Below are 22,834 nucleotides of genomic sequence, written 5' to 3'. Positions count from 1 at the left end.
ATCTCATGTTCCCGTACTATTCCCATATCCGTTGATGTCTTTAATAACTAGAAATCTATCAATCTTTGTCTTGAACTTACTCAATGGGGCGAATTTTCCCGTTCCGCCTGTCACAGGAATTGTGGCGGGCATGGGGCAGACCATGGAAAGGTCGTTGACCTTAGGCAGGACTTTACAGTTTTGGGGCGAGCTCAGCCGGAAAATCCCCCCCCCCGCAATGGCTCAGCCCTCTGGGGTAGAGAATTCCAAAGACTCACCACCATACTTACTCTGAGACTGTGTCCCCTGGTTCTAGATTCCCCAGTCAATGGAAACATCCTTCCTGTATCTACACTGTCAAGTCTTTTAAGAATTTTGTAAGGTTCAATTAGATCGCCTCTCATTCTTCTTAACCCTAGAGAATGCCCTGTCTCCTCTATCTCTCTTCGTAGGACAATCCCACCACCCCAGAGATTAGTCTGGTGAATATTTCTTGCACTTCCTGTACGGCAAGTATATCCTCCCTTTGGAAAGGATACCAAAACTGCACACAGTACTCTTGGTATAGTCTCATCAAAGCTCTTTCATTATAGTAAGACGTCTTTATTCTTGTACTCTACTCATCTTGCAACAGAGGCCAAGCAAAGTCGGCCTGTGTAGTGAATTCCCTACCTAACACCATTGTGGGATCACCATCACTACAAGTCCTGCATCAGTTCAAAATGCAGATCCACAATCATTGCTCCAGGGTAATATGGGATTGGAAATAAATATGGCCTTGCCAATGTCAGTCACATCCCAAGAACAAATTAGAACAAACAAAAAAAGTGTGTGAAGTTCAGAGTGGACTCATATGCATTAGGAACTGAATGGAAAATTCTCAAACGTTTCCTTACACTATTAAGGTACTTGAATTGCAGCCTTGTAAAAATCATATGAAGCATGATTCTATGAAATAACACAAGCAGCCACAAACTTCGATAAAATATTTGGTTAGATTATATTCCGGTTAATTTCAAACAGCACAGACCGTAAAGCCGCATTGTAACAGTTTCTCTCCTAGAGTGTGAGAGACAAAAAACAACTAAACAATTTTCTTCTGAACTCATCACTTGTACCTTGATATCAGTGCTGAAGTTATTAACTTTTTTGCAGCCGGCGCCTTCTAGATGGTAGTTAGCCCAACGTAGCAGCAGTTCCTCGGGGGACAGTTTCATTAGGTCCTCCAGATCTTCACCCTCTCGGAGTAGGGCAATCAGTGCTGCAAACAAACGCTTCTGATAAATAACAACGGGAGGCTCCCTGTTATCAATAACACATTAAGTCACCTGGTACTTTGATATCAACAAAATATGAAGAGAGGGTATGTTACAGAGTGTCATTTTGAGAACAGAGTGTTCTTATGAGCTTTTTCTGCTATGTAATTATTTTACTGGTATTTGTTGAGGGGTAGAACCATATGATCCCTACAGTGCAGAAAGAGGCTTTTCAACCCTTCGAGTCTGCACTGACCCTCCGAAAGAGCATTCCACCCAGACCCTCCCCTCTGCCCATAATCCCGTGCATTTACCATGGCCAATCCACCCAACCACATCTGTGGACTGTGGGAGGAAACCAGAGCACCGGAAGAAACCCATGCAGACACGGGGAGAACGTGCAAACTCCACACAGTCACCCAAGACTGGAATTGAACCCAGGTTCCTGGCGCTGTGAGGCAGCAGTACTAACCACTATGCCACCATGCCGCCCATCTGAGCATGTGTGGGTTTTGGAAGGTTTTTTAGTCTGCAAGAGAATGTTCTGCAAGCAAGATCTGTTTTACTTGTGCTCCTGCTTTCATAGTTATCACTGTTCTACTGAGTTCCTCTTATTGTTAAACTTTGTTATTTATTTACAAAAAGATCATTCCATAAACGATGCATTCGATTTTCTTATTTGTGATCTCACAGGGTAATCAATGACATACTTCCACCTTAAATAATTATTACACTGCATAGACTTCCAGCTCCGAGGGGAGACAAAAGCAGTTAGAAGAAAAACGTAGATTCTATGGTGTATCAGAACATACCATTATAATTACAACTCTGTTTCGCCATGAACTTATTTTTTGCTGAATGAAAACTAGTTTCAAGCAATCACAAAATTAACAATTCATAAAATGGGTTTGGTGGATTTGATACCCAGTAATCCCAATACAGATAATGGAGGTCAAATTCAATTCCTCCTGAAAAATGTGTCCTCAAGCTGCTACTTTTACTTTTATTCATTCATGGGACATGGGCGTCGCTGGCTAACAGTATTTATTCCAATTTCTAGTTGCTCTGGAGTCACATGTAGGCCAGACCAGGATAAGAACGGCAGATCTCCTTCCCTAAAGGACATTAATGAACCGGATGGGTTTTTCTAACAATCAACGATGGTTTCATGGTCATCAGTAGACTTTTAATTCCAGATATTTTTTATTGAATTCAAATTCCACCATCTGCTGCGGTGGGATCCGAGCCCAGGTCCCCAGAACGTTAGCTGAGTTTCTGGATTAATAGTCCCGTGATAATACGACTAGGCCATCACCTCTCCCCTCCCCTACTGCCTGTACATGCTGGGGTGACCCAGATTAAATTTGGACTCTGATTTATAGGTAACGGACATGCTCGTGGATAACAATGTTATACAGGTTGGGGTACTTGGCTGTACTCAAGTCAAGAAGATGAAGGAAACAGGTGGATTTTTCAGCGATGGCTGAAGGGAGAAGAAGAAAAAAAGAAATGTTTCAACATTCATTCTTGGGACCAGGAAACTGGCTTAATATCCATTGTGGGGAAGTTAGTAGAATCTGTCACGATGGACAAATGCAGTAGTAGAGCACAGATTCATTACAATGATACTGGGGTGAAAAGGATTAAATTACAAGAACAGGTTGCATAGACTAGGCTTGTAATCCCTTGAATATAAAAGAGAGTGATCTAATTGAGGTGTTTAGGACATTGAAAGGAGTTGATAGGGTAATGAGAGAGAAACTATTTCATCTGGTGAAAGAGACCAGGACAACGGAGAGTTAGGTCATTCAGGAGTGATATCAGGAAGTACTTCTTCACACAAAGGGTAATGGGAATCTGTAACTCTTCCCATCCCCCATCACAAAAAGTTGCTGAGACTGTGGGTTAACTGAAAATGAAAAAACTGACGCTGACGTTCGACAAAAGGAAGACAAAACCAAGGCAGGTAGATGAAGTTAAGATGCGGATCAGCCATGATCTAACTGAATGGCAGAAGAGGCTCAGGAAGCTAAATAGCTTATTCTTCATAGAATCTACAGTGCAGAAGGAGGCCATTTGGCACATCGAGCCTGCATCGACAACAATCCCACCCTTGTCCTGTCCTATTCCCATAACCTCACATATTTACCCTCCTAATCCCCCGCCATTAAGGGGCAATTTATCATAGCCAATCAACCTAACCCTATTCCTATGTTTTCATATCTAGACGTTCTCTAAAAGAACGTACTTTCCCCTTGTGAGCTGAACAATCCTTACCCTTTATCCTTCAAGCCTTAATTAACCCTAAAACCTAAAACGGGGGATTGTCTGACAACTGCCCATTAACAGACATCAGCACCTACCTTCATTTCTACTCAGCTCAATGTCTGCAAACAGGCCAATTTTGATAACTTGCCACAAGAGGCCCAACACAAGGTGAGGCTTCCCCTCTTTTAGATCCTCAGCACCGATATTAACAACGTGACACCCGATTGCTGAGGCAGAATTCAAAGCCAGATTCAAATTTTCCTGTAAAAATATAGAAAGAGTGGAATCAATGATAAACATCTGTAGATGTAACACTTAGTACAAAGAGAATTATGGCGGCGAACAATGTATTTGGTCATCAGAAATGAGCACACCAACTTGGTGTTAAAATGGAGAATATACTTTTATTCAATTCAGCCTTTGCAAGGTGATCTCACTACCTGTATAGTGAATGGGGTGAGCTTCTTTTTGTTAATCGTCCTCTCATCAATGGTATCAGGCACCGACAAATTGATCATTTTACTAGATTAAAACAGAAGTAAAACAGGAAGTCAGATTAATTATGGATATCCATGACTCAAAGATTCAGCAACCAAGGGAAAAAAAATGAACAAGCAAATGAACAATAGGCTTCCTTTTCAAAGGCAACTAAGAACAAAGGACATGTTTTTAAAAATCAGATATTAAACAGGGACTTTAAAAAAATTAATTGTGGGTCATGGGCGTCGCTGGCTAGGCTGGTATATTGCCCATCCCGAGTTGCCCTTGGTGGTGGTGAGCTGCCTTATTGAAACACTGCAGTCCATGTGCTGTGGGTTGACCCACAATGCCGTTAAGGAGAGAATTCCAGGATTTTGACCCAGTGACTGCGAAGGAACGGTGATATATTTCCAAGTCAGGATGGTGAGTGGCTTGGAGGGGAACTTGCAGGTGGCGGTGTTCCCATGTATCTATTGGCCTTGTCTTTCTAGATGGATGAGGTTGTGGGTTTGGAAGGTGCTGTCTAAGGATCTTTAGTGAATTGCTGCAGTGCATCTTGTAGATAGTACGCAGTGCTGCTACTGAGTGTCAGTGGTGAAGAGAGTGAATATTTACGGATGTGGTGCCAATCAAGCGGGCTGCTTTGTCCTGGATGGTGTCGAGCTGCTTGAGTGTTGTTAGAGCTGCACTCATCCAGGCAAGTGGGGAGTATTCCATCACACTCCTGACTTGTGCCTTATAGATGGTGGACAGGTTTTGGCGAGTCAGGAGGTAAGTTACTCACCACAGTTTTCCTAACCTTTGACCTGCTCTTGTAGCCACTGCGTTTATCTTGTCTTGGCCTCAACTCCACTTTTCTGCATGCCTAGATCCCTCTGTATGCTAATATTTTGAAGGTCTCTACCATTTACTGTATACTTTCCATCTGCAGTAGACCTTCCAAATCGCATCAGCTCATACTTGCCCAGGTTAATTCCATTTGCCATCTTTCGGCCCAGGTCTCCATCTGATTTATATCCTGCTGTATCCTCTGACAATCCTCCTCACTATCCGCTACTCCCCCAATTTTTGTATCATCTGCAAATTTACTAATCAGACCATCTACATTTTCCTCCAAACCATTTATATATATTACAAACAATAAAAGGACCCAGCACTGATCCTTGTGGAACACCGCTTATCACAGACCTCCAGTTAGAAAAGTACCCTTCCACTGCTACTCTCTGCTTTCTATGCCCAAACCAGTTTTGTATCCATTTTACCAGCTCACCTTGGATCCCATATGACTTCACCTACTGTACCAGCTTGCCATGAGGAACCTTATTGAAGGCGTTACTAAAGTCCATGTATACAACTTCCATTGCCCTCACCTGGTCAATTTTTGTCACTTCCTCAAAGAACTCAATCAAGCTTGTAAGACATGACCTCCCCTTCACAAAACCATGCTGCCTATCTAATAAGCCTATTCTCTTCCAGATTCTTAAATTCCCTAAGAATCTTTTCCAACAATTTCCCCACCACTGAGGCAAGGCTCAGAGGCCTGCAATTTCCCGGATTGTCTCTTCTGCCCTTCTTAAACAGAGGAACAATGTCAGCTATTCTCCAATCCTCTGGTACCTCGGTGGAACAGGCTCGATGGGCTGATTGGCTTACTCCTGTTCCAATGAGTACACCCAGATCCTGCTACACCTAAGCACTCTGAAGTTTCTCTCCATTTAGATAATAAGTTGCCTTCTATTTTCCTGACCAAAATGGATAACCTCACATTTATCCACGTTAAACTCCATCGGCTGAATTTTGGCCCATTCATATCCAATTGTAAATTTCTTATTTTCTCATTGAAACTTACTATCCCATCTATTTTAGTGCCATCTGCAAATCTGGCTATAGTACCTTCCATCCCTGCATCCAAGTCATTGAAATAGATTGTAAATAGTTGGGGCCCCCGAGGACAAACCCTGTGACACCCCACTAATTACATCTTGCCAACGAGAAAAGGATCCATTTTTCCGACTTTCTGCTTTCTGTTGGTTAGCCTGTCCTCTATCCAAGTTAATAAACTTTCAATGGACTTTCAATGGGCGGCACGGTAGCACAGTGGTTAGCACTGCTGCTTCACAGCTCCAGGGACCTGGGTTCGATTCCCGGCTCGGGTCACTGTCTGTGTGGAGTTTGCACATTCTCTTCGTGTCTGCGTGGGTTTCCTCCGGGTGCTCCGGTTTCCTCCCACAGTCCAAAGATGTGCGGGTTAGGTTGATTGGCCATGCTAAAATTGCCCTTAGTGTCCTGGGATGTGTAGGTTAGAGGGATTAGTGGGTAAGTGTGTAGGGATATGGGGGTAGGGTCTGGGTGGGATTGTGGTCGGTGCAGACTCGATGGGCCGAATGGCCTTTCTCTGTGCTGTAGGGTTTCTAAGATTTCTAAGACCCAGCATCCACCGCTGTTTGGGGCAGCGAATTCCAAATTCCCATTACAGTTTGGAACCCTCTTCTGCAAATTAATGCCAGATCAATTATTAATTTTAAATCTGTGATTGATAGAGTTTTGTAATTAAGATATTAATGGATATGAGGTGAAGACAGGTATATAGACTTAGGTCACATATCAGCCATAATCCATAGCTGAAAGATGAAACAGGCTTGAGAAATGTCCTCTTCCTGCTCCTATGGTGAATCTGCGCTGTTCCCCCCTTCCAAGGGCAATACAGCCTTTCTGGGGTTTGCAAATCTAATCACAATTCTGCAAATAATATATTTGATATTTCAATGTTCATTGAGCAGATTGTTCTCACCTGTTCTAAAAAATAATTCAGTGCTACTGTGGTTAATTTTAAATTATTTTTGATTTCTTTTAAGTTTAATCTTCTGCAAAGCACAGACATGGACTGCAGCAATGGCATGCCAGAGAATTGCCAGGCATCGACTTTGCTGCTTCTGGTGGTTCCCTGGTGACACGGGCAACACATCTGGCAAAGCCAAGGATGCTGTTGGTGGCAGTGCCCGAATTGCCAAATCAGAGTAAGCTCTCACCAGCTACAGGATAAATATTATATTCCCCATTCCACTTGGTGCAATCGGAGGAGTGACGGACAGTTTTGGACCCATAGCAACCTGGCAGTAATGTGTTAGGAAAAGCGGAGTTACTTACCAAAGGATAATGCCGTTCCCAACAGCAGCAAAAAGTTCAGTGTCACTGTTGGCATCCATAGGAATCAACTGCTGACAGTCTGGATCCTTCTCCAAAGCCTTGTTGATCCAATTAACAAAAGCATATCTTTCTTCCTCTGCAATAAACGAGACGAGAATAGTGAATAGTTTGCTCAAGGAAAACAGGGGCACATGCTGGAGACTTCCAGAACAATCAACATATTCAGCATTTGCTCAAATGTATCACTTTTGTTTTAGCCCTCCCCTTGTACATGAGACACAGTACAGTCCACAAATACTGCAACACAATAACTAACCTATCAATAATTGAGAACATAAAATTCCTGTTACCAAAATTCAGAGACAGACTTTTGAATTTCAGCTGTGGTGGGGATTTGAACCCTTGGCCCCAGAGCATTAGCCTGAGCCACTGGATTACTGGTCCAGAGACTTTTGAATGCTTGTCACAATACACAAGTTCCTGCTACGCGAAAAAGCAGCGTCAAAGAAAGGTCATAGAATAATAGAATCCCTACAGTGCAGAAGGAGGCCATTCAGCCCATCGGGTGACCACAATCCCACCCAGGCCCTATTCCCATAACCCCACATATTCACCGTACTAATCCCCTGACACTAGGGTCAATTTAGCTTGGCCAATCAACCTAACCCACACATCTTTGGACTGGCTGACATTATGTCAGCCAATAACATGGGGGGAATTTTTCCATTTTTTTTGCAGTGTCACAGCAGGTGGAAAAAGCAACATTAAGACGGCTGTGAAGTAGAATTTATTTTACGCAGCGAGTGGTAATGACCTGGAACACGCTGCCCACAAGGTTGGCGGAAGCAGAGATGATCAATGATTTCAAAAGGAAATGGGGTGGGTACTTGAGAGAAATAAGTATAGGGATAGACGGGGAGAAACGAGACTGACTGGATTGTTCTACAGAGAGCTAGCACAGACTTAATGGGCTGAATGGCCTCCTTCAGTGCCGTAATGATTTTAATGCTGGAATTTTATGTTCCACCCAGGAGCAGGCTAAAAGACAGGTGGAGAGATGATGCATAAAATCAGATAGGATAGTGCCATGTCTGTCTCTGCTGCTACTTTACCAGTGGCAGAGTCGGTGTTGGGTGACCCACCAGCCCTTGGGCTAATTGAGGCCCTTATGTGGTTAAATCGTGGCCACCTAAGACCTTCCTCTTACTGTCGTTGGTATTTTACCAGCAACAGGGTTGCCCATGCCAAGTCTCGCTATGGACTTGATCTCCTGTTCGAGCACCCTGTGCCCAGCAAAGCCACCCCCAGCAGATAGGGACACGTGCCCTGCTCGAATTCCATTCCTCTCATTGTCCCCTCCTTGCCACACTCACATCCCATCTCTTCATCGGGGCTGGTCTGACAAGCCCCAGTGAGCTCATCCAACTCACCTCCAAGGCCAGCCTACATTCACCTTGTTAGGGGCCAAGTGCAATCCCAGCAGGGACCACTGGTCCTGGAGAAGCTGCTGGGACTGTCAGCCAACTGACTGACTCACAGCTCTTGGAGATGTAACATTTTCGCTCACAGCTCAGAAGCCACCGAACAGACATGACCATAAAACCCGGTCATGGCTTCCCAGTGATGGGCTCGCCCCTGACTTCTCAGCCAGTGGGTGGTGCCACCGGCTTGGTGTAAAATTCAGCCCCAAGACTGATCTGTGGAATGTACAATGGCTTTTCTGAAATGACTCATTGCTGAGTGGGGAAATTCCATATCACACATGACAACCTGCATATGTGGAAGACGCTGTGTTTAATTCTCATGTTTAAAATAAACTTCACACCACCCCCCCCCCACCCCACACTTTAAACCGTTCTCAGAAATGTGCTCATCCTTGCCAGCAATTCATAATTGCTTAACTTCTTGCAAAATTTCAAAAACGGAAGAAATTTTCCAACTGACAACTGGGCCAGTCCTCGAATCACAGGAGAATATAGAATTGTTAAAAACTAATAGTACTGTGTGATTGTTTCATAGAATCCCTACAGTGTAGAAGGAAGCTATTCGGCCCATCAAGTCTGCGCCGACCACAATCCCACCCAGGCACTAACCCCACAACCCCATGCATCTACCCGAGCCAGTCCCCCTAACACTAAGGGGCAATTTAACATGCCCAATCCACCTAACCCGCACATCTTTGGACTGTGAGTGGAAACCAGAGCACCCGGAGGAAACCCACGCGGACACGGGGAGAACATACAAACTCCACAAGACAGTGACCCAAGCCGGGAATTGAACCCGGGGGTCCCTGGTGCTGTGAGGCAGCAGTGCTAACCACTGTGCCACCATGCCACCCATTTTAGAATATTCACTGCACAAATTATGTAAATCAGTAACTAAAATTACTCAAAGTATTCATATATGAATGATATTATATATGTGAATTTGAAATCTTATGGGAGGAGATAGCTATTAAATTCACTTCACATCAAATTGATTCAGCATGCGACGATAAGACGTACCATAGATTATTAATTTACATTTACATACCAGAAATGCATACAACATTAATAAAAATAGTGAGTCAGATTTAAAAAGCAACATCTACAACAGGTACAGTATTCAATTCAGAGGAGTGCGTCTATTAATATTAAAGTATTAAATATTATTGAGTTCAATAACTTCAGACCATGAATTTTGTCCTCCATTTTATATTTTTCTCCCCCGGTGCTTTCAACTGGCTCTGACCTTTATTCAGCTATTAACATCTTTTCTGGACCAATGCTTTGTTCCTTTTCTACTACATTATTCTCTTTGCCTTGTGTTCCATGACACCTTTGTTATTTGACCTCCCCTGCCCCCTAATGTATCCCTGACCATCCCTTTTTCTCCATCTGACCCTCTCCCGGTCAGGTCGTCAAAGTTTTGGTAGGGGAACATGTGACAAATAGTGACCACAACTCTGTTAATTTTAGGATAGTAATGGACAAGGACGAGTGTTGCCCTAAGGGTAGGGTGCTAAATTGGGGGAAGGCTAACTATAGCCGGATTAGGCAGGAATTGGTCGCCGTTGATTGGGAGAGGCTGTTTGGGGGTAAGTCCACGTCTGGCATGTGGGAGTCTTTTTAAGGAACAGTTGATAAGGCTGCAGGACAGGCATGTGCCTGTAAAAAGGAAGGATAGGAAAGGTAGGATTCGAGAGCCGTGAATAACCAGGGAAATTGAGGATCTGATCACAAAGAAAAGAGAGGCGTACGTTAGGTCCAGGTAACTGAAAATAAATGGAGCTCTGGAGGAATAGAGAGAGAGTAGGAAAGAACTCAAACGGGGAGTTAGAAGGGCAAAAAGAGGTCACGAAATGTTCTTGGCAGATAGGATTAAGAAGAATCCTAAGGCATTTTATTCATATGTTAGGAACAAAAGAGTTGTCAGGGAAAAAGTCAGACCTCTCAGGGACAAAGGAGGGGAATTATGCTTAGAACCCAAGGGAATAGGGGAGATCCTAAATGAATACTTTGCATCGGTATTCACAAAGGAGAGGGACTTGTTGACTGGGAGTGTCTCAGAGGGAGGTGTTGACCCGTTAGAGAGAATCTCCATTACAAGGGAGGAAGTGTTAGGTTTTTTAGGTAACATTAAAACTAACAAATCCCCAGGGCCTGATGGCATCTATCCTAGACTGCTCAGGGAGAAAAGAGATGTAATTGTTGGGCCTCTGAAGGAAATCTTTGTCTCTTCATTGGACACAGGTGAGGTCCCTGAGGATTGGAGGATAGCGAATGTGGTACCGTTATTTAAGAAGGGTAGCAGGGATAACCCGGGTAATTATAGGCCAGTGAGCTTGACGTCTGTGGTGGGGAAGTTGTTGGAGAGGATTCTTAGAGACAGGATGTATGCGCATTTAGAACGGAACAATCTCATTAGTGACAGACAGCATGGTTTTGTAAGAGGGAGGTCGTGCCTTACAAATTTGGTGGAGTTTTTTGAGGAAGTGACAAAAAACAGTTGACGAAGGAAGGGCCGTGGATGTCGTCTATATGGATTTCAGTAAGGCATTTGACAAAGTCCCTCATGGCAGGTTGGTTAAGAAGGTTAAGGCTCATGGGATACAAGGAGAGGTGGCTAGATGGGTAGAGAACTGGCTTGGCCAGTAACAGTCGAAAGGTCTGTTTTCCGGCTGGAGGTCTGTGACCAGTGGTGTTCCGCAGGGCTCTGTACTGGGACATCTGCTATTTGTGATATATATATATATAAATGATTTGGAAGAAGGTGTAACTGGTGTTATCAGCAAGTTTGCGGATGGCACGAAGATGGCTGGACTTGCGGATACAGCAGGATATAGATAGGCTGGAAAATTGGGCGGAGAAATGGCAGATGGAATTTAATCCAGATAAATGCGAAGTGATGCATTTTGGAAGAACTAATGTAGGGGGGAGTTATACAATAAATGGCAGAGCCATCAAGAGTATAGAAACACAGAGGGACCTAGGTGTGTAAGTCCATTAATCCTTGAAGGTGGCAGCACAGGTGGAGAAGGTGGTGAAGAAGGCATATGGTATGCTTGCCTTTATAGGACGGGGTATAGAGTATAAAAGCCGAAGTCTGATGTTGCAGCTATATAGAACGCTGGTTAGGCCACATTTGGAGTACTGCATCCAGTTCTGGTCGCTGCACTACCAGAAGGACGTGGAGGTTTTAGAGAGAGTGCAGAGAAGGTTTATCAGGATGTTGGCTGGTATGGGGGGTCTTAGCTATGAGGAGAGATTGGGTAAACTGGGCTTGTTCTCCCTGGAAAGACGGAGAATGAGGGGAGATCTAATAGAGGTGTACAAAATTATGAAGGATATAGATAGGGTGAACAGTGGGAAGCTTTTTCCCAGGTCGGAGGTGACGATCACGAGGGGTCACGGGCTCAAGGTGAGAGGGGCGAGGTATAACTCAGATATCAGAGAGACGTATTTTACACAGAGAGTGGTGGGGGCCTGGAATGCACTGCCAAGTAGGGTGGTGGAGGCAGACACGCTGGCATCATTTAGGACTTACCTGGATAGTCACATGAGCAGTCTGGGAATGGAGGGATACAAACAAATGGTCTAGTTGGACCAATGAGCGGCACAGGCTTGGAGGGCCGAAGGGCCTGTTTCCTGTGCTGTACTGTTCTTTGTTCCGTTTATCAACAGTGTAAAGTCCAGGACATTTCCACCTCTCTTCAGTTCCAAAGTAGTCACATTAGACTCGAAACGTTAACTCTGTTTCACTCTCCACAGATGCTGCCAGATCTGCTGAGTTTTTCCAGCACTTTCTGTTTATATTTCAGATCTCCAGCATCCGCAGTATTTTGCTATTATTTTTAATAAAGTGGGGTCAGATTATGTATTTTTATAAGCTTAAAGCCCATTAATGAGACATATCAAAGAAGTAGATTTGTGCAGGTCAGAATATTAATGCAAGTGATGAGGTCCTTTGGCCCACCTAATCGTACCTATCCAGAATGGAAGAAAATCTGCAGCTACCATCACACCACATGCCTATCCTGAATGAATTCAAGGTTGTCACCCTCACTGCCCTGGTCCAAAAGAACATTCCAAATGCTAATCACTGTAAACATAAAGATTTTCCTCACCACTTCTTTTGCCAATTTGTTGCCTTACACTGGCATCCAGATACCAACACTTTAGTCTGAAAAGGAACATTTGCACGTGCAGATATGAACATACTCCCCAGAAGGAATGTGGGGTTATGGGAATAGGGCCTGGGTGGGATTGTGGTCAGTGCAGACTCGATGGGCTGAATGGCCTCCTTCTGCACTGTAGGGATTCTATGAAGGAAGCAAGAGGTCTGTGATATATGTTTACCGCATGCCACCCTGGTCCCAGTTTGTGCAATGTTTCCACATTTTCTTCAGGCCAAAATCTAGTTTGATTTTCTGGAAACTAATTAAGCTATCGCCTCTAAATTGGCTATTGTTTCAGGGTCCCAGGACCAGAGGTCATGATAGTGAGATATAATGTTCTGAGGCTGCATTTAGACAATGCTGTTACTACATATAGTATGGTACCTGGACATTTGCACTCTGAACCCTCATTTTAAAAGTAGACATCACTTGAATTATGTAGAATACACTGTGCAGAAACAGGCCGAAAGGCCCATTAGTTCTGTGTTTAGGCCTCACATGAGCCTCCTCCCACTCCTCTTCTACTTCATTTTCCCTCATATGTTTATCTAGATTTCCTGTAAATGCATCTCTTAAAATCATTCAAATACACTTTGCAGCAGCAAACTAGAGTGAAGAACGAGACAACTTGAAATACCTGAGTAAGAGTGCTGGGTTCCTTCACTGGATTTTTCAGTTCCATGAACAGCACAGATTCCCTCCTTCTTTAAGAGTTGCTTTCTGAACGTTTTTGCAACATCACTGCTCTTTAAACCATGGAAAAGCTGCAAAAACGCAAGAGTTGAGCATGAGTTCTCAACAAGATTATGTTTCCGGAACTCTTTGTGTTTAGCATATATTAGTGAATCTGTTATCCTTTTGGAGACAGTAAGAAGTCTCACAACACCAGTTAAAGTCCAACAGGTTTATTTGGTAGCAAATACCATAAGCTTTCGGAGCACTGCTCCTTCGTCAGATGGAGTGGAAACTTGCAATGTTCAGGTTCTTTGTGTGGCAAGTTGTTGAAATTGTGAGCTGTTAAGGGAAACCGGGCATCTGGGACCAGAGTGAACAGGGCAAAGCAACAGTGGCTCCATTTAACCAGTGCAACGAAAGGATTGTGAAATAAACAGCGCAATGACTGAACAATTGTAGCACTAGGCGAATTCAATATCAAATCAGGAGAAATAAAAAGAGGGGAAGAAATACTGGATTGATAGAGAAAGAGGGAGCAAAAAGACAAAAGTGGAATGGAGTAACTCTGACAGCGACCTTTGCATTTTTATCTTTAGCCACGTGTTTGTCTGAAGCTGCTGCACGTTTGCACATAAATGAAGGCAAGTGTCATTACTTTAACAGCAAAATCTGGCCCAACAAAAAAAATGAGTCGACTCCTTCTCTAAACAGCAAGGGGAATTTCACATCCCCGTACCTTAATATCAATATAGTGCAATTTCACCCCAATTTGAGATGAGATTTTCAATCCCCACTCACTGCTGGGATCATTCTGTCCTGCTGAAAGTCAGTGGACTTTTGGCTGGGTCACCAAATCTCCCGCAGTGGGTCCCACCATGACGGGGCCAGAAAATCCCAAACTTAGTCTTTAAAGCAAACATTCCTGATTTACAATAAGGTCCTCATTTCATTCTCAGCTCCGCTCTGAATTAACTGTTCCCACTAACTGAACAGCCTAGAATGAAGGATCATAGATACAAGGTTAGGCCAGAGAGCAGAAGGAACTCCTTTACAGTACTGTAAAGCTGTGGAATTCACTTCCAGGGTTGGTATTTGATGCACAAAATATGTCAACATTCAAAATTAGATTGGATATGTGGATAAGAAATAAGGGACCGGGGGGAATAAAAGATATTTGGGCTGTTTGTTCACATAAAGGGTATACACCAACATGATTTAGCCAGGTTTCAACAACAATAATTTGAATTTACATATTATAGTTATGAGGTTCTTTTTCTAGGAAGAAGTGTAAGTAAGGTGTTCTTACAGACAACAGTAGTAGCATCTATGCTTACAGTGGTTAGACTGGTAGTCTCCAAAGTTCCAGGAAGTTGTTGAGAATGTCTGCTTGTAAAAAGTTATTTTATGAACTGTGTATTTATTTCCAGTATAAAAGAGAGTTGGATATCTAATCAACATTTCTAACTGGATACTAGGCCCATATGATTCAAGTTGCCAAACTGAAAGCTAATGTAAGTCAGCGAGCATGGAGATGATAGGGTAAATGGGACATGGTGCAAATTATGATACAGGCAGCAGAGCTTTCGATGAGTTCAAGTTTTATGGAGGTCATAAGGTGGGAAGCTAGAGCATTATAATACTTGAATCGAGGGGCAACAAAGTTATGAACGAGAGAGATTCAGTAGCATATGGGGTAAGGAAGGGGCGAAGATGTTATTGAAATGATGGAGAGGATACGGGGTCAGAAGCATAACTCAATGTCACACTGCATGTCGCAGTTGTGAATTGTCTAGTTCAGCCTTAAAGGAGGAGGATGGAGTTTGTGTACGGAATAGAGCTTGTGGCAGGGACCATCAACAGTAGTGTCGGCCTTACAAATAATTAATTGGTTGAAATTGTCACTTATCCAATACTGGTTGTTGGATAAGCGGTGTGACAAATCAGAGACAGTGGAAAGATTGAGAAACATGGTGACATGGTAACCTTTATATATTTCTATGTGAACCTATTGCTCTGAAATCAAACTTGTTTCTGGTTCTAAGATCTTTTATCTTCGTATAATTACTATATTTCCCGTATTCTTAGTTACATATTAATCTCCCACTCTGCATACCATATATACCTCTTCAATGGTTAGTAATTCAATACAGTAAGAAGTTTAACAACACCAGGTTAAAGTCCAACAGGTTTATTTGGTAGCAAAAGCCACAAGCTTTCGGAGCCTTAAGCCCCTTCTTCAGGTGAGTGGGAATTCTGTTCATAAACAGGGCATATAAAGACACAAACTCAATTTACAGAATAATGGTTGGAATGCGAATACTTACAGCTAATCAAGTCTTTAAGATACAAATAATGAGTGGAGAGAGCATTAAGACAGGTTAAAGAGATGTGTATTGTCTCCAGACAGGACAGCCAGTGAGACTCTGCAGGTCCAGTCAAGCTGTGGGGACTACAGATAGTGTGACATGAACCCAAGATCCCGGTTTAGGCCGTCGTCATGTGTGCGGAACTTGGCTATCAGTTTCTGCTCAGCGACTCTGCGCCGTCATGTGTCGTGAAGGCCGCCTTGGAGAACGCTTACCCGAATATCAGAGGCCGAATGCCCGTGACCGTTGAAGTGCTCCCCAACAGGAAGAGAACAGTCTTGCCTGGTGATTGTCGAGCGGTGTTCATTACTAGGCGTTAGCCAAGTTCCGCACACATGAGGACGGCCTCAACCGGGATATTGGGTTCATGTCACACTATCTGTAATCCCCACAGCTTGCCTGGACCTGCAGAGTCTCACTGGCTGTCCTGTCTGGAGACAATATACATCTCTTTAACCTGTCTTAATGCTCTCTCCACTCACATTGTTTGTATCTTGAAGACTTGATTAGCTGTAAGTATTCGCATTCCAACCATTATTCTGTAAATTGAGTTTGTGTCTTTATATGCCCCGTTTGTGAACAGAATTCCCACTCACCTGAAGAAGGGGCTTAAGGGTCTGAAAGCTTGTGGCTTTTGCTACTAAATAAACCTGTTGGACTTTAACTTGGTGTTGTTAAACTTCTTACTGTGTTTACCCCAGTCCAACACCGGCATCTCCACATAGTAATTCAATATACAGACAAAGTGGGGAAAAGTGCTTTGAAGAATACAATTTAAGAGTTTGTGCACTGTACCATATTTGATGATTAATATGCTTTAAGCTCAAGAAATATTTAATGTTAACTTTGGGAAATATGGTATTGCACAGGTTGAAGGCAAATATGGCAAACATACATGTTAAATTCAGAAAATGTACATTGTAGCAAAGGCTAAACTAAGAATTCCTTTCTTCCCTATATCAAAGATAGCTGTCCTTCAGGTGAGATGTCAAATAGAAGCCCTGTCTGCCCTCTCAAGTGTTACAGATTCCGCAACACTATTTGAAGAGGAGTTATCCTTGCTGTCCTGGCTAATATTTATCCCTCAGTCAACATCACTAAATTTAAAAAAAATTACACATGCTCAATTTTTGTTGCTGCTTCTGGGCCGCCTTGTCCACAAATTCACTGTCCCATTACAATAACATGCCTGCACTTCAAAAGTATTTCATTGGCTGAATAACCCTTTGGAGTAACCCAAATTCTTTCTTTCTTGATATTCATTTAAAAGTGGTGGGGTTTTAACAATGATGTTCAAGGAACCCAGTCTTTTTAAGCCAAAGTTAATCAAAAAAGTCATGTAGTGACCTACTCCAACAAAGTCTTCAAAACTGATCTGGTCTTTCTGACTTCCGGAGGCCATTAGCTCATCTTTTATTTCTCGTATTTTGTGGCCTGGTAGATCCAGATTTGCTGCTTTAAAGAGGTTGTGGAGTTCATTGTTATCAATGAATCCAGAGTTATCAGTGTCTGAAAAGGAAAAGAAGATCCAATTAAAACTTGTAAATTCCTTTGTATGAAAAGAGGGCTTAAAGAACGCGCCCCATTAAACTTATCCCTACACCCAACCTGAGTATTAGACATCTGCGCCTAAAGTTTGCGTTTTAGATGTAATCTGCCATCTCGTGTTTTGCTCCACGTTTCCATTCAAATTTACTTGCATATTTTCAAATATCAAATTACATAGTGGCGACAGCCAAATTCTTGACCATCTGGCATGTGTCCCCTGCCGTCTCCATCAACTGTTGGAGTGGGGGAAGGGTGTGGGAGGGATACATGATAGGCAGGCACTAATACAGGGCCCGCTGAATGTTCAGTCACCGGCCCAGATTGGAGTAGCCAGTTCTTCTACTCACCAAAGGTAGGTGGTATGGCCCAAGAAAGAGCGTGGTAGCTGCAGCGGAAGATAGGCCCATCTTCAAACCGAGTATAATAGAGTACCAGTGACATGTTCCAACTCCCTGACTTAACCGGAGGTACAATCAGTGCACCTTCTGTTCAATCAGACGGACACTCTGTTGTTCCTTCCCAGACAGCTATTGTTAAGGTTACATCAGTAGGTTACTTACCAATTTTTGAAAATGCAATTTGAAGCTCTTCTAGCTCTTCATTTGGGATCTGTGCTGTGTCTGCCATATTCCTCTAATACCTTTGATACAAGCAAACAAATCTGAAAACAAAATTTGAATTTTTGGCTTGTTACTTTCATATTCGTTGTCAAAAAAAGTAATTTCTCGCAACAGTCCTCATTCCGGCTATTTACTTTAAATCATCTAGAAGGGAAAACAATCTCGTTGCTTTCTTGTCAGCTGATATTACTGATTGCATAATCTTATAAATCTCTCTTTTTGTTCTATGAATTGAAACCACAAAAGAAAACAGGATCAGAACAGTAGCAGCAAGAAGTGTGTGAGTACAGCACTTTTCACATCCTCGCCACCCAAAAGCACTTAACAACCAATTCTCACACAGCAATGTCCCACAAACCTCAATGAGATAGATGTTTAGTTAATCGGTTTTCACTGTTATTGGTTAAGGGATAGATATTGGCCTAGATGTCAGGAAAGCTCTGCAGTTGTACAAATTAAGGAATTGTTTACATTCACCTGATTAGGCAGATGAGGAATCAGTTCCACACCTCCAGGGCCGCATCCCCAACATTGCAGCACTTGCTCGGTACTGGTGCTAAAGTGCCAGCCTAGATTATGTGCTGATGTCCCAGAGTGGGCCTTGAACCCATGACTTCTGACAGAGGCAAATCTAGTACCAAAGGAGCCAAACTCACCCACATGCAGTAGTTTAACAAATTGGTTTAAAAATGGAAATATTGTCATCCTAACTCTATCTACTGCCATGCACCTAACAACATGAAATATATAGGATCCAAGGTGCTTCATGTTAATTTCAGTACATTTGAGATTGGTGCTCGTCTCCACATTAATGCCCTTTACTAACTGAGCAATTTAACCAAATTACTCTGGTAAATATCTGAAATTTCTTCTTTAAATGTCCATCTTTCTGTTCTGCAAATGTAACGCCACTGTTTAAAAAAAGGAGGTAGACAAAAGGCAGGTAACTATAGGCCGGTTAGCTTAACTTCTGTAGTAGGGAAAATGCTTGAATCTATCATCAAGGAAGAAATAGCGAGACATCTGAATATAAATTGTCCCATTGGTAAGACGCAGTATGGGTTCATGAAGGGCAGGTCATGTTTGACTAATCTGGTGGAATTCTTTGAGAACATTACGTGCGCAGTGCACAATGGGGAATCTGTGGATGTGGAGTTTCTGGATTTTCAGAAGGCATTTGACAAGGTGCCGCACCAAAGACTGCTACATAAGATAAAAGGTGCATGGTGTTACGGGTAATGTATTAGCATGGATAGAGGATTAACAGAAAGCAAAGAGTGGGGGGTAAATGGGTGTTTTTCTGGTTGGCGATCAGTGACTAGTGGTGTGCCTCAGAGATCTGTGTTGGGACCGCAATTGCTTACGATTTACATAGATGATTTGGAGTTGGGGACCAAGTGTAGTGTGTCAAAATTCGCAGATGATATAGATGAGTGGCAGAGCAAAGTATGCAGAGGATGCTGAAAGTCTGCAAAGGGATGTAGATAGTCTAAGTGAATGGGCGAGGGCCTGGCAGATGGAGTACAATGTTGATAAATGTGAGGTCATCTATTTTGGTAGGAATAACAGCAAAATGGACAATTATTTAAATGGTAAAAAATTGCAACATGCTGCTGTGCAAAGGGACCTGGGTGTCCTTGTGCAAGAATTACAAGGAGTTGGTTTGCAGGTGCAGCAGGTAATTAAGAAGGCAAATGGAATTTTGTCCTTCATTGCTAGAGGGACAGAGTTTAAAAACAGCGAGGTTATGTTGCAGCTGTATAAGGTGCTGGTGAGGCCACACCTGGAGTACTGTGTACAGTTTTGGTCTCCTTACTTGAGAACGATATATTGGCACTGGAAGGGGTGCAGAGGAGATTCACTAGGTTGATTCCGGAGTTGGCTTACGAGGAGAGACTGAGTAGACTGGGGCTATACTCATTGGAATTCAGAAGAATGATGGGAGATCTTATAGAAACATGTAAGATTATGGGAATAGATAAGATAAAAGCAGGGAAGTTGTTTCCACTGGCGGGTGAAACTAGAAACTAGAACTAGGGGGCATTACCTCAAAATAAGGGGGAGCAGATTTAGGACTGAGTTTGAGGAGGAACTTCTTCACACAAAGGGTTGTGAATCTGTGGAATTCCCTGTCCAGTGAAGCAGTTGAGGCTACCTCATTGAATGTTTTTAAGGCAAGGATAGATAAAGTTTTGAATAGTAAAGGAATTAAGGGTTATGGTGAGCGGGCGGGTAAGTCCACGAAAAGATCAGTCATGATCTTATTGAATGGCGGAGCAGGTTCGAGGGGCCAGATGGCTACTCCTGCTCCTAGTTCTTATGTTCTTATGTTTTTCTTCATCTTAAGTTGTAGACACGTATATGTGATGGATGCAGTGCCACAATGGTTATGGTATGTTACTGGACTAGTAACCCAGCAATAAAGACAAAGGACCAGAGTTATGAGTTCAAATCCCCCCTAACAGCAGCTGGGGAATTTGAATTCAGTTAACTAGATAAAATTGGAATTAAAAAAGCTAGTTTCAGTAAACTGCCAGATTGTCATAAAAACTCATCTGATTCACTAGTGCCAGTTAGGGGAGCCGTCAGCTGTCCTTATCAGATCTGATCTACAAATCTCACAGTAATCCTGAGATGTCCATCTCATCTCGCTAACATCTGGGTATGTGTCAGAATTGGGAGAGCTGCCCCACAGACCAGTCCAGCAACAGCCTGATATAGGCATACTGATGGAATCATACCTTTCAGCAAAGATTCCAGACTCCTCTATCGGTATCCCTCAGTATATTGTACCGACAGTCCTATTGTACCGACAGCACTAGCACACCAGAGTTGGTGGCACAGAGGGATCCAGTCAGGAGAGAGAGGAAGTCTTGCCTCTGGACCTAATACAGTTTCATGGCATCAATTAAACACAGACAAGAATTTGCACCCACAGTATTCCCTCAGCTGAAGAATTAGTTCTCCTCCATTTGAAAGAAGCATCAAGAGAAGCACAGATACATCATGTAATTTGGAGGGAGAACTTTTAGTGTCCAGTTTGAAGAGTGTCACCACCTCTGAACAAGCCTTGAAGTACATATCTACAAGACTAGGCCTGCAGTAGGTAATGAGACAATTAACGTGAGGGGAAACACTACTTGGGCTCATCTTCACCAACCACCTGTCGCTGATGAAACTGTCCATGACTGATATTTAGATAGTTACATGGGTACGATGGGTATAGAGGGATATGGGCCAAATGCGGGCAATTGGGATTAGTTTAGGGGTTTAAAAAAAAAAGGGCGGCATGGACAAGTTGGGCTAAAGGGCCTGATTCCATGCTGTAAACCTCTATGACTGCACTGGCGGGAGTGACAACCATATAGTCCTTGTAGAAAGGAAGTCCGGTCTTCACACTGAGGGCACCCTCCATGGTGCTGTGTGACACTGCCATCGAGTTAAACAGGCTAGATTCAGAACAGATCTAGTAGCTCAAAAGTGGGTATCCATAAGGCCATCAGCAGGAGCAAAACTGTATTCCACCACAAGCTGTAAACTCGTGGCCTGGCAGATCTCTTAGCCAGGAAATCAATCCTGGTTCAATGAAATGTGCAGAAGAGCATGCCAGGAGCAGCACTAGACATTCCTAAATATAAAAGCCCCAACCTGGTGAAGCTACAACACTAATACATGCCTGTTAAATATTGGGAGCACAATGCCATTGTCATAGGTAAGCGATCCCACAACCAATGGATTAGATCAAGACTCTGTAGTCCTGCCACATGTGAATGATAGTGGACAGTTCGAGACCTAACAGGAAGAGAGGCTTCAGGAATATTTTCAATGATGGGAAATGCTATCATGTGAGTGCAAAAGTCATGGGTTCAGTGTTTGCAGCCATTTTCAGCCAAAAGAGTCGAGGGGATGATCCATTCTGGGTGCTCCGTGAGGTTCCCAGCATCACAGATGCCAGTCTTCACCAATTCGATTCACTCCAGGTGATACCAAGAAATGGCAGCGCACATTAGATACAGCAAAGACCATGAGCCCCAACAACATTGCAGCTCCAGAACCAGCCTCTCCCCTAGCCAAGATATTCCAGGATAGTTACAACACTGACACCTATCCAACAATGCAGATAATTGTCCAAGTGTGTCTGTCCAGAAAAGCAGGACAAAGCCAATCCAGTCAATTATCTCCTCATTACTGTACTCTTGATCATCTGCAGAGCAATGTAAAGTGTCATTGGCAGTGGTATGCAGTGACTCACACAGCAATGACATCTTCAATGATAAACAGTGTGGGTTCCTTCAGGATTACTCTTATCTAGACATCTTTGATCTGCACATTGGGATCAGAGGGGAGGTGAGGGTGACTGCCTTTGACAAAGAAGCAAGAGTAAAACAAGAAGAAAACTCTCCCGAAGTCACTCCTAGCTCAAAGAAATATGGCTGTGGCTGTTGAAACCCAATCACCTCACCCCAGGACATCACTGCAGGAGTTCCTCAAAGAAGTATCCTAAATCCAACCATCTTGAGTTGCTTCATCAATGACCTTCTCCCCATTATTAGGCCTGAAATAGGGATGTTTGCTGAAGATTTCAGTGGTCAATCCCATTTCTAACTCCTCCATGGCTGCTTGCAGTAAGACCTGGACAGGTTTAGCCTGATATATGCCTGGTAATATTTGTGCTTTACAAGTGCTAGGTAATGACCATCTCCAACAATAGAGTCTAACCAACTCCACTTGACGTCACCATCATTGAATCCCCCAGTATCAACATCTATCAGAGACGGTACTCTGATTGGCCTGCTGCTATTTTATGCTAAATTGAAGAGCTGTAAGCCAATCTGATTA

The 22,834-nt window shown here is 43.1% G+C and overlaps 1 protein-coding gene across 5 annotated transcripts in view; it reads right to left on the bottom strand.

Moving 5' to 3' along the window:
• The window catches only part of lcp1 (lymphocyte cytosolic protein 1 (L-plastin)), a 70,650-nt gene that overhangs the window by 21,754 nt on the left and 26,062 nt on the right, over window positions 1-22,834 (bottom strand). For all 5 annotated transcript variants that reach the window (XM_078232230.1, XM_078232227.1, XM_078232229.1 and 2 more), the window contains exons 2-8: window positions 17,936-18,036; window positions 17,179-17,336; window positions 13,424-13,550; window positions 7,131-7,266; window positions 3,944-4,025; window positions 3,599-3,764; window positions 1,098-1,240 (exon numbers count right to left, since the gene is read on the bottom strand). In XM_078232230.1, the coding sequence (XP_078088356.1) occupies window positions 1,098-1,240; window positions 3,599-3,764; window positions 3,944-4,025; window positions 7,131-7,266; window positions 13,424-13,550; window positions 17,179-17,336; window positions 17,936-18,002 (879 nt within the window). In that variant the 5' untranslated portion in view covers window positions 18,003-18,036. The remainder of the gene's footprint in view (window positions 1-1,097; window positions 1,241-3,598; window positions 3,765-3,943; window positions 4,026-7,130; window positions 7,267-13,423; window positions 13,551-17,178; window positions 17,337-17,935; window positions 18,037-22,834) is intronic.

Source organism: Mustelus asterias, chromosome 17, assembly GCF_964213995.1.
Source record: "Mustelus asterias chromosome 17, sMusAst1.hap1.1, whole genome shotgun sequence".
Classification (NCBI taxonomy): Eukaryota; Metazoa; Chordata; class Chondrichthyes; order Carcharhiniformes; family Triakidae; genus Mustelus; species Mustelus asterias.
Note: the sequence above shows the minus strand (reverse complement) of the source record. Positions and strands in the feature narration are given on the sequence as shown.